Source organism: Somniosus microcephalus, chromosome 5, assembly GCF_052327205.1.
Source record: "Somniosus microcephalus isolate GS21.2 chromosome 5, FLI_Smic_1.0, whole genome shotgun sequence".
NCBI classification, from domain to species: Eukaryota; Metazoa; Chordata; class Chondrichthyes; order Squaliformes; family Somniosidae; genus Somniosus; species Somniosus microcephalus.
The window spans coordinates 72,751,819-72,764,505 of record NC_140991.1 but is presented as its reverse complement, the minus strand read 5'-3'; the positions used below and the strand labels follow the sequence as shown (position 1 = coordinate 72,764,505).

Here is a 12,687-nt window from a genome sequence, read left to right as displayed (position 1 = left end):
GGCAGAATAGTCTGCTAGCATTCACTAACTAAATTCACGCATTATCAATTAAAGGACAGCCAGTAGTTATGAAACCATTCCAGTAGGAGAGGAAGGGGAAAAGTTTAGCTTAAATTTTTTTTTTTTAATTGTGGAACAACACAGCTTAATTTGCATCTCTATAACTTGCTCCAAGGTGGTGTGGAAGAATGGTTTGGGTGGTTTATCTGATGGTATGTTTTTTCGCTGCTATACAGAAAAACTGTCGACCTATACAGCAGCACAATTGAAACTGGGATCTCACTATGTAGGGGAAGAGCAGGCACAAACCTTTCTCCTACCATTCAGTGGCGTAGCTCTTCATAATTTTACTGGATTGACAGCTTTGGCTGTGTCCGTTACAGGTGATTTGTGTCTCAAAATCTTTCTTTTATGTGTGTTTCTAATTGTGCTGTATTACTTTCTCAACAGGCAAGTGCACTACCTGGATCATCTTTTAATCTTGCACCATCTCACATGTTTGGAAATCGATTAAATCCCAACTCCGCAATGGCAGCTCTTATTGCACAGTCTGAGACCAATCAAGCAGGTAAGTTTGAACAGAGTTGGAAGGGGCCGGAGAAATATAAAGGCAAATGATTTGTAGTTTATTTTTTATTTTTAAGAGACTATGCTATTCCCAACTAGTTTTTCACCAGAAGTTGCATTCTGAAGAATTTAGTATTGTACAGAAATTTTAAAAATACACTAGACATCAAATGGCCAGCTTTTACCAGTTTATACTAATTATCTCATCAAAATCTCTGCAGATAGTGGAAATGACTTGCATATATGCTGTACACACTTCAAAAAAAAACTTAATTTTATTCAGTGCAGATTCGGGAGAGTGCAATGTGACTGCGCAGAGATAGCATCACCGTTAAAAATCATGCTGCTTATGCATAACTAATGCAGATTTGATTTTGGAAATGCTAGAAATGCATCTCTTCCAGGTTTCTGAGGTTTTATAAAAACGAAGTGTGGAATGCATTGAACAAAGCAAAAAAAACTGGGAAAATAAAGAGCAGGCATAAATCCTCATACCCTGTGCTTAAGCTTCAGGGCCAGTGCAATAGCCGGTTTTTGGTGACTATAATAATAACTTGCATTTATATAGTGCCTTGAATGTAGAAAAATGTCGAGGTGCTTCAAAGAGGCTTAATTAGACAAAATGGGTGATGAGAACAAAATACTAAGAGGGATGACCAAAAGCCTGGTGAAAGAGGCGGGTTTTAAAGAGGGCTTTAAAGGAAGTGAGGGACTTGGAGATCCGGCAGGGTTTCGGGAGGGAATTCCAGAGCATAGGGCCTAGACAGTTGAAGGCATGGCAACCAATGGTTCGGGCAAAAGGAGGGAGGATGCACAAGAGGCAACAGTCAGAAGAATAAAGAGTTCTGTGGGAGGAGGGGTTTATAGAGATAGGGAGGTTACAGAGATAGGCCAGGCCATGAAGGGATTTAAACAAAAGGATTAGAATTTTAAATTTGAGGTGTTTGGCGACCAGGATCTAATATAGGTCAGCAAGGACAGGAATGATGGATGAGCGGGAATTTGCACTTGGGCAGGGCCGGGACCGATGTCCTAGGGGGAGTGTTTGCTAGTGCTGTTGGGGAGGGTTTAAACTAAAATGGCAGGGGGTTGGGAACCTGAACAGGGGGACAGAGGAAAGGGAAACAAGGATAAAAGCAAAAGATAGGAAGGAGAAAAACAAAAGTGGCAGTCAGAGAAATCAACGGTTTAAATCAAACATGACCACAGTAAATAATAATTCCAATAGGCCTAAGAGCATTAAAAAAACAAGCCTGAAGACTTTGTGTCTTAATGCAAGGAGCATTCGGAATAAAGTGGATGAATTAGCTGCACAAATAGAGGTAAACGAATATGATTTGATTGGGATTACGGAAACATGGCTCCAGGGTGGCCAAGGCTGGGAACTCAACATCCAGGGGTATTCAATATTCAGGAAAGATAGGCAAAAAGGAAAGGGAGGTGGGGTAGCATTGCTGGTGAAAGAAGGGATTAACACAATTGTAAGGAAGGATATTGGCTCTGATGATGTGGAATCTGTATGGGTAGAACTGAGAAATACCAAGGGGCAGAAAACGTTAGTGGGAGTAGTATATAGACCTCCAAACAGTAATGCGGAGGTTGGGGATGGCATTAAAAGGGAAATTAGAGAAGCGTGCAATAAGGGCACAGCAGTCATCATGGGTGACTTTAATCTACATATAGATTGGGCTAACCAAATTAGTAACAATACTGTGGAGGAGGAGTTCCTGGAGTGTTTACGGGATGGTTTCCTGGACCAATATGTCGAGGAACCAACCAGAGATCAGGCCATCTTAGACTGGGTATTATGTAATGAGAGAGAATTAATTAGCAATCTTGTTGTACGAGGCCCCTTGGGTCGGAGCGATCATAATATGATAGAATTCTTCATTAAGATGGAGAATGAAGTAGTTGACTCAGAGACTAGGGTCCTGAATTTAAATAAAGGAAACTATGATGGTCTGAGGCGAGAGTTGGGTAGGATTGATTGGGGAATGTCACTCAAAAGGGTTGACGGTGGATAGGCAATGGCAAGCATTCAAAGACTGCATGGATGAACTACAGAAATTGTTCATCCCAGTTTGGCATAAAAATAAAACAAAAAAGGTGACTCAACCGTGGCTAACAAGGGAAATTAGGGATAGCATAAGATCCAAGGAGAGGACATATAAATTGGCCAGAAAAAGCAGTAAACCTGAGGATTGGGAGCAGTTTAGGATTCAACAAAGGAGGACAAAGGGATGAATTAAGAGGGGGAAAATAGAATATGAGAGTAAGCTTGCAGGGAACATAAAAACTGACACTAAAAGCTTTTATAGATATGTGAAGAGAAAAAGATTGGTGAAGTCAAATGTAGGTCCCTTGCAGGCAGAATCAGGGGAATTTATAATGGGGAACAAAGAAATGGCAGACCAATTAAATACATATTTTGCTTCTGTCTTCACAAAGGAGGACATAAATAACCTCCCAGAGATGTCGGGGAACATAGGGTCTGATGAAGGGGAGGAACTGAAAGAAATCAGTATTTGTAAGGAAATGGTGTTAAGGAAATTGATGGGACTGAAGGCCGATAAATCCCCAGGGCCTGATAATCTACATCCTAGGGTACTTAAGGAAGTGGCCCTAGAAATAGTAGATGCATTGCTGATCATCATCCAACATTCGATGGAATCTGGAACAGTACCCATGGATTGGAGGGTAGCTAATGTTACCCCACTATTCAAAAAAGGTGGTAGGGAGAAAACGGGGAATTACAGACCGGTAAACCTGACATCGGTAGTGGGGAAAATGCTAGAGTCCATTATAAACGATGTAATAGCCGAGCACTTGGAAAACAGTGACAGGATCGGACAAAGTCAACATGGATTTACAAAAGGTAAATCGTGCTTGACTAATCTGGAATTTTTTGAGGATGTAACTGGTAAAATAGATAAGGGCGAACCAGTGGATGTGGTATACTTGGACTTTCAGAAGGCTTTCGATAAGGACCCGCATAAGAGGTTAGCGTGTAAAGTTAAGGCACATGGGATTGGGGGCAAGGTGTTGACTTGGATAGAAAACTGGTTGGCAGACAGAAAGCAGAGAGTTGGAATAAACGGGTCTTTTTCCGAGTGGCAGGCAGTGACTAGTGGGGTACCGCAGGGATCGGTCCTTGGACCCCAGCTATTCACAATATATATTAATGATCTAGGCGAGGGAACTAGATGTAATATCTCCAAATTTGCAGACGACACAAAGCTGGGTGGGCGTGTGTGCTGTGAGGAGGATGCAGAGAAACTTCAGGATGATTTGGACAGGTTGGGTGATTGGGCAGAAACATGGCAGATGCAATATAACATGGATAAATGTGAGGTTATCCACTTTGGTGGCAAAAACAGGAAGGCAGATTATTATCTGAATGGCAATAGATTGGGCGAAGGGGAAGTGCAATGAGACCTGGGTGTCCTTGTGCACCAGTCGCTGAAGGTAAGCATGCAGGTGCAGCAAGCGGTTAAGAGGGCAAATGGTATGTTGGCCTTCGTAGCAAGAGGCTTTGAGTACAGGAACAAGGATGTCTTGCTGCAGTTGTACAGGGCCTTGGTGAGACCACATCTGGAGTATTGTGTGCAGTTTTGGTCGCCTTATCTGAGGAAGGATGTTCTTGCCATGGAAGGAGTTCAGCGAAGATTCACCAGGCTGATACCGGGGATGGCAGGAATGACGTATGAGGAGAGATTGGGTCGATTGGGCTTGTACTCGCTGGAGTTTAGAAGAATGAGAGGGGATCTCATTGAAACTTATAAAATTCTGACAGGACTGGACAGACTAGATGCAGGAAGGATGTTCCCGATGGTCGGGGAGTCCAGAACCAGGGGTCACAGTCTAAGGATAAGGGGGTAAGCCATTTAGGGCAGAAATGAGGAGGAATTTCTTCACCCAGAGAGTGGTGAACCTGTGGAATTCTCGACCACAGAAGGCAGTTGAGGCCAATTCATTAAATATATTCAAGAAGGAGTTGGATATATTTCTTAAGGCTAAAGGGATCAAGGGGTATGGGGAGAAAGCCGGGACGTGGTACTGAATTTGGATGATCATCCATGATCAGATTGAATGGCGGAGCAGGCTCGAGGGGCCGAATGGCCTACACCTGCTCCTATCTTCTATGTTTCTAATTGGTACATGGTAGGATACAAGCAGTAGAGTTTTGGATGCGCTGAAGTTTATAGAGCATGAAAGGATAGGAGGTCAGCCAGGAAAGTATTGAAATAGTCGAGTCTGGTGGTGACCAAGGCACCGATGAGATTTTCAGCAGCAAATGGGCTATGGCAGGGATGGAGGCAAGCATTATTACAGAGATTGAAAAAGGCAACCTTTATGATAGAGCGGATGTGGGTTAGAAGCTCAGCTCGGGGTCAAATAGGACGCCAAGTTTTCAGGCAGTCTGGTTCAATCTGAGACGGTGCTGGGGAGAGGAATGGAATTGGTGGTAAGGGTACAGAGTTTGTGGTGAAGATGGTGGCTTTGGTCGTGCCAATGTTTAACACGAGTAAATTGTAGCTTATTGGACAAGCAGTCTGTCAGCCCTGAGGCAGTGGAGAAGTAGAGCTGGGTGTCATCCGCATACGTGTGAAAGCTAACCTCTGTCTGCGAATGATGTCGCCAAGAGCCGCATGTAGATGAGGAAGGGGAGAGGGCAAAGGATAGATCTTTAGGGGGCTCCAGAGGTAGCGATGGGGAGAAAAGCCATTGCTGGAGCTGCTCTGGCTACGATTGGATAGGTCAGAGTGGGACCAAGCAAGTGCAGTTCCACTGATCTGGAGAACAGAGGGGAAGTACTGAAGGAGGATGGTGTGGTGGTTCATGTCAATCTGTGCAAAGAGGGTGGAGGAGGGAAAATGCACCACAGTCACAGTCAGAGAGGATGTCACTTGATTATAACCATTTCAGTGCTATGGCAGGAGGTGGGGGGTGGGGCGGGGAAGCTGATTGCCATTGACGGAAGGATGGGCACAGATTTGCGAGACGGGAACACTTTCAAGGGCTTTGGAGAAGAAAAGGAGATTAGAGATGGGGGAGCAGTTTGCAAGATTTGAAAGGTTGAGGGTGGATTCTGGTGGTTGATAGCGGCTTTGAAAGGGAGAGGGACAGTACCCGAGGAGAGCAAAGCATTTACATGGGGGCCGAGAAGGGAAATTGGTTGGCCAGAATTTAGTGGAAATGGGGTCAAGGGAGCAAAAGGTGGGTCTCATGGACAAGATGAACTTGGAGAGGGCATGATGGTAGAAAGGAGAGAAACTAAAGAAAGACACAGGTGCAAGGTGGCAGGTTTGGATTGGGGGACCAGGGGAAGCAGTGAACGAATGGTCTCAAACTTAGTAACAAAGAAGTTGATGAATTCCTCATGCTTGTTTTTGAAGTGAGGGTTGAGGGAGCATGGGAGAGGAGCTGAAGGAGTGGTATTGGAGAAAAGAGGCCGGTTATTATCTTTGCTCTCCAGGATGACCCTGGAGCAGTGGGCGTTTTTAGCAGAGGAAGACGGGACCCAATTGCACTTGCTATGGTCGAACCAGATCTGATGATTGATTACTGAACCAGTTGTATGCCAGATAAGCTCAAGTCTATGCTCTTTGGACTTGAGAGCATGAAGATTGGGGTCATACCAGGAGGAATAACCAGGATGGGAATGAGTAATAGTTTTACTTGGAACAAGGGCATCAAAGGTGGAGGTAAGGGAGTGGTTGATCAAATCAACAGCTGAAGTCTTCTGCATTCCTACTTTAATTAGTCTCTGCATTCCCACTTTAATTTTAAAGTGCAATTGTAAGTGACTTGGGGAGTCATGGAGGAAGAGGGATTGGAAGGGGTTGGAGGATTTGGATGATGAAGCGTGCAAGAAAGTGGTTGGAAAAGGCCTTGTCTGTGATCAGGACCATGGGAGCAGAGAGGCCACATGCCAAAGTTGAAGGGGTGGTCGTGGATATTGGTAGGAGAGTTTATATGGAAGGAGAGGTGTAGAGAGGACAGGAGGGCTGTGAAATCAGAGGCGAGAAGACAAGGGGAGTTGAAGTAGAGATTGAAATCACCAAGGTTGAGTATTTGCTCAGTGCAGGTGTTTGAGGGAGGATATCTTGGGGATTAAAGGAAAGAGGTGGACCAAGTTGATTTGCTCAAAGGAGGAGAAAGTGCCAGAGGGGTAGGGGGAGAGACCAAGGTGTGATTTAGAGATAAGGGCCACGCCACCACCATGGTTATTTGGGCAGGGCAGGTGGTGGAACGTATAACCCAATGGGGAGGCTTCAGTAAGGGGCACCGTGTCGCCACCTGTGAGTCAAGTTTCTGTCAAAGCCAAATTTCCATCAATGCATTTATCCACAGTAAGGTTCGCAAATGCATGGGCATTTTGGAGGAAAACGCATAGAGAAGCAGCAATTTTTGATCCACTGACCGAGTCCGAGGCAGCAGTTGTAATTGGGGTGAGCAGGATGGGAAGGAGATTGGCAATATTAGCCACCAGCAGGCCTGCTGTGTTCAAATGTCAGCAAGAGAAAAGAATGGGGCAGTTTGGGTTGCTGCTCGTAAGGAGCCAGCAATGAATGCCTTAATGGGCCCTTCAGGGAATGCTGAGAGGGGCACAGAGAGTAGATTTTGGCTTATCCAAGGGGGATTCAAGCCTGGGACGGTGGCAAGAGAGTAGGAAAGTAGAGGAGTAGTGATGGGTTAGGTTAGGGATTGAGGGGGACAGAGTGCCTGAGAAAGGAGAAATGAAAGGTGACGGGAAGGGGAGGAGACAGGAGAGAAGTGTTTGAAAGTTGGCCAAGGGAAAAAAAAAAGGGAGATCGATGTAATAGCTTTGGGTCTGAAGCAGCAGTCAAAATGCATACACGAATGGACACACAGGGAATTTGGGTTACAAAGGCATGGCAGGGATTAGGAGAGATATGTCCTGGTCTTGAGCAGAGGACAAGGAGGAAACGATAGGAGAGTCCAAAGTTGAAGTCTGATGTCCAGTGGTGAGTCAACTCTAGCGTCAACGAACCAGTGCCCAAATTCGGAGACAATTGTGGATAGGAGTGAACCCAGGAGCTGTTTGAGGGGCAGAGTATCATACAATCTATTCCTGTTAATTCAGAGGTTTTTTTGGCTCCAAAAAATTCAAAGTAATAATTCAAATGAAGCAACTTCAAATTATATGGGGACTAGAACAATTTTATAATTTCCTACAGTTGAGTGTTTTCAAATTCTAAATGGATATTTTCAAGATTTTATTTTAAACACTTCACAAAATGTGACTGAAGAGTGAGCTGTTTTAGCTGTTCGGGCAGAATGTGGTAGTGAGTCATTTAGACCTGTATCAAAGAAAATACAAATAATAAATAAAATGGGCAAGCTAGTACCTCGCTTAAGGCATCTGAACTATGAGAAGAGGTTGAAGAGTTTGGGATTATTTTCTCTGGGGAATGGAAAGTTTAGGGGAGATGTTCAAGTATTCGAGAATCTTAAGGGAGTTGATAAACTGAACTCTGATTATCTTTTAAGATTGCCAACAAACACTGAAACCAGGTAAACAGGCTCAACCTTAGAAGAGGGGTTTAGATTTTAACTACTTTATGCAGAGGGTTGTAAATGTGTATGGTAGATTGGCCAGGTAGGCGATGAAGAATTGGATAGATATTTAAAGGAGTATGTGATTGAGTGATATTTGTTTTTGGGACTGGCTAGATGGACTATGTAGTACTTTCCAGTCTTGTACTTTCTTATTATAAAGTAAAAAAACAAAGAATTTCACAATCCAACAACTCGAATGTCTTGAATTGATTCAAAGCCCCAGCCAGTAATGTCTATCGGGGAGCAAAAATGACAGTGCAATCCTAATACACTTTCATTTCTGTTTTGGGTATTACCTGTAATGAGAGAACAATTGTCATTACTGCTTTCATTGTTAGACCAGAGGGAAAAAGAGAAATTTAAAAAAAAAAGAAAGACTTGCATTTACATACCGCCTTTCACGACCACCGGATGTCCCAAAGCGCTTTACAGCCAATGAAGTACTTTTTGAAATGTAGTCACTGTTGTAATGTAGGAAACGCGGCAGCCAATTTGCACACAGCAAGCTCCTACAAACAGCAATGTGATAATGACCAGATAATCTGCTTTAGTGATATTTGATTGAGGGATAAATATTGGTTAGGACACCAGGAATAACTCCTTCTTTGAAATAGTGCCATAAGATCTTTTACGTCCACCTGAGAGCGCAGATGGGCCCTTGGTTTAACGTCTCATCCGAAAGACGGCACCTCCGACAGTGTAGCACTCCCTCAGTACTGCACTGGAGCGTCAGCCTAGAATTGTGCTCAAATCCTTGGAGTGGGACTTGAACCCACAACCTTCTGACTCAGAGGTGAGGGTGCTACTAAGCTGACACTGTATAAAATAAAATGGAAGGAGGGGAAAGTGTTTTACCTGCCTTTCTAAACAACTTTTTTTGGAGGGGAAGCCTATAATTGGTCATTTATTTCCTTTTCCCCCTTGTTTCTGTAGAAAATGTTAGTGATAAAGTCCTCCCCCCCCCCCCCACAACATTACAATCCTAGAACAGCGATCAAATGTTGGTCTGTACTACAGTTCTATAAGATTAAAATACTGTGGTGTCCCAAGTGGCAAGGATTAAATGAGAAACCAAGAATGGTTCAGTTTTACACTGATTCATTGTTTTATTTTACTGCCTTTTTTCTTTTAATTGCTTCAGCTGACTCATGCAGATATTCTCACTTCAAAGAAAGGATTTTTGACTTGGCTTTGACCACCTACTGAACAAAGTTTTAGAAGAATTTTGCAAATTGTTTTGAAGCTCCCATCCTATGAGAAGTAGTCTATTGCTTTTTAATTTTCCCAGGAAGCCAATTACTGAAGCACCTTATGATATCTTCATTGTACCATTTTAGACAAAACAATTTAGATGTTAGAAGAAAAATGTTAATGCTGTTGTTACTAAGTGTTATAGCTCATTTTTCAGTGCCAGAAGTGTAAATGTTTGACTAAAGTTATTGGTATACTGGAATGCTGCAACGTCTCCTGTGGCTGAAGTGATTGATGTGTTCAATTCTCTTAGTTTTGTGCAGTGAATAAGAACACACCACTATGTTTTGTCATGAATGGGCTGAGCCTCCCTTTTTATTGTTCATGCGACTGTATTAGATTACTTTCTATGTCAAAGATCGGAACCTACTAGAGAGAACATTTTGTTTTAAAAATAGAAAATGTGTCCCTTTCAGTTTTTCCTCCCCTTTATTAATCTTGCTGGTATTTGTCTAAATTGCTATTATTAATGGTAAGTTATTCTCTAACTTTTAAAGAAGGGATGGAGCGGTTGCTTCATTTTTCCTGAAGAATCAGTGACATCTGAAGGAAGCCATACTTTCTCTTTCTCTCCTCCCACCCCCAACCTCCTGGGGGAGGGCTAGGCAATTTAACAAGAATGAATCAGTCATGCTTTTGGCTTGAACAGAGGTCAGGAGGTCACATGACTCAATAGTGTAAGGGAAACCCCTGGAAGAGGCCAAATTGGGTTCTTTGCAAGTAAACAGATCTTTTTTTAAAGCCTGCAATTGGTTAGTCAGCACACAATATAAATGATTGCCAATAGATTGGGCTTTAAAATATAAATTTACACCACTAATACAAAAGAATTGTGAAAAACCCTAGCAAGTCAGAATGCTGTTGGTTATTGAGATTTCCCTTATTTTTCTTGTGTTGTTGCTTTTATTGGGAAGGGGGAAGGGCCATATTAAGCAAAGTGCCTTTGCTTCTAACCCCCTCCCCCAATTTCTTGTAATTACTTATGTCTTTGTCTGGTTTTGCACCAAATTTTGAGAGGCAGTTTTCAATTCCACATGAAAAAGACCAAAGAACATGTTTATAGAATCCCTATTTAAGTCACTGTTGTGCATTTCCAGCATTTTCTGTTTTTATTTCAGTTCCTGCTTATTCTTCATTAACTTCAGTAGCAGGAGCACATCAAAAACTGAAGGCCGTCTTGGAGGACAACATGTCTGACCTCTACTGTGGTAGAGACCACTGACACAGAAGTGAGTCCAGGGAGTCCATAAGCTCACTGAGGTAACCCCTAGACTTCTCAAAGAGCCAAGATATGGTGCATTAGATTCCTATGGAACTCAGTAGTCACCATCTGTTGCTCCCACTCAAATTTTACTGTCTAGTATTGGCTGATACTGTGAATATAACTGGCCTAATATGGACATCAGGTTACTTGCCCAGGGGGTGCAGGATGAAGGTGAAGTGTAACCAATCATTTGGCTCCAGGGAAGGGTTCTTGTTACTAGCCACTGTGGCTATAGGATTGATTTTGCCCTTGTTTGACAGACCAAATTGTTGGATTTTCTTTTTTGAAGATGTAGCTTTTTTTTCATTGTACTGTAAGTCACCAGTGGGATTTCTTTCCACTCTTTCTTTCAACTTTTATAATTTCTCTCCTGCTCAATACAGTTTTTTGAACTTTCGTGTTGCAGAATACTGAGGTTTGCTTTGGAAGAGGCCATCTTGCAAACAAAAAACTGTATTACAAATATGTAAATTTCAGCTGACTCTTGGTTCTCACTCCAGGTTTTTCATTGCCTCAAGACTGTGTTGACTGCCACACATTCTCTCTTTCTTCACTTCACAAACTTTTCAATTCACAAAATAGCTCCTGAATTAAGAGAAAGGTGTGGCATGGGTGGATCATCCATAAATGAATACCAGCTCCTAGCACATTGAAGCTTGATTATTTCAGATACAGTGATTCTTTCAGACACGGTGAAACCTTGATTTCCAAGTTGGCACATGGCTCTCACAAACAACACACAGAATGATGGAGGAGGTGTCAATCATTGTCACTGCCTGTGGACGCAGCCTCTGTGCAAGATATCTGATCCACTTGAGTGATCAGAACATCCCAGTTGTCAACTGGAATATAGGATGTTTTCACTGCCAGTGGCACAGTCTTCAAATTCAGCCAAAGCAATTGGTTTCTTTCTCCTGTTGATCTAATCGTTGGTTTCTGCTGAAGCAGCTGAGAAACTGTTATCGACTGGAATTAACCCTGACAAGTCTCAGCTGAACTTGACTGAGGACTCTACACCAGTGCCAACATTCATCTTATGATCATCGCTCTTTGAGTGGACTTATCAAGGAGACATATTTGAGTACTCCACTATTAAAACATTCTCTAGAATGTAAGCAGCCTCGTTAAAGTGCCTTTAGTCTCTCCTCTGCTAGAGATGTTGCTGGTCCAGATAGAAATGTGCCAGGTGGTTTCAATCCTCTTCTTTGTGCCTATGATAATGAATGTGGAAGAAGCATTAACTTTCAGAAGGCTAAACAATGGGGTCATTATCTGGGTTTTGGAAAGAAGCAGCTTCTATTTATGCTCAAATAAGTCTCTGCCATGATGCTTCCCTTTATGGGAGTGAGTGCCAATGTGGTGGAGGAAAAAAAGGGACTGATCATGTATTTCTTCTAGGAATGATTGAATGTCCCCAATGCATAGATAGAGGAAGTTTTGTACGATTGAGTTTCGGCCTTGGTTCAGTGGTAGCACTCTCACTCATCAGAAGGTTGTGGTTTCAAGCCCCATTGCAGAGGCTTAAGAAGTACTGCTCTGATGGAGGTGGTCCAAAGTTACATGATCAGGTTACTGTACCATTTTTGTATATTGTATTTTGAAGTTAACAAAATGGGGAAGCATGATGCTCATTAGAGGAGTTTTTAGTTTTGCAACTTGTGTCTTGGATTTTTGTGTTACTCTTGAGTTCTTTCTCTGCTGTCACTTCCAGTCATGGAATCAAGCCTGAAATTCAGAATTACTGTATTAAGTACAACAGGATAGTGAAAATCAGATGACCGCAAATGCCCATTGTGCATTTGGTGCATGTGTTTTTTTAATGTTCCCAGATAATTTTGGTCTTTTTTTCAACACCTATTCTTTCATGGCCAATTGGCTTTTTTGGAACTTTATCCATAGAGACTTACAGCAACAACAACTTGCATTTATATAGCACCTTTAACATAGTAAAACATCACAAGGTGCTTCACGGGAGCGTTATCAAACAAAACTTTACACCGAGCCACAGAAGGAGATATTGG

General features: G+C 42.6%; 1 protein-coding gene across 11 annotated transcripts in view; it reads left to right on the top strand.

The window, feature by feature from the left end:
• mllt10 (MLLT10 histone lysine methyltransferase DOT1L cofactor) overlaps window positions 1-12,687 on the top strand; it is a 280,530-nt gene that overhangs the window by 236,882 nt on the left and 30,961 nt on the right. For all 11 annotated transcript variants that reach the window (XM_085987805.1, XM_085987795.1, XM_085987802.1 and 8 more), the window contains one exon: window positions 451-568. In XM_085987805.1, coding sequence (XP_085843931.1) covers window positions 451-568 — 118 coding nt within the window. The remainder of the gene's footprint in view (window positions 1-450; window positions 569-12,687) is intronic.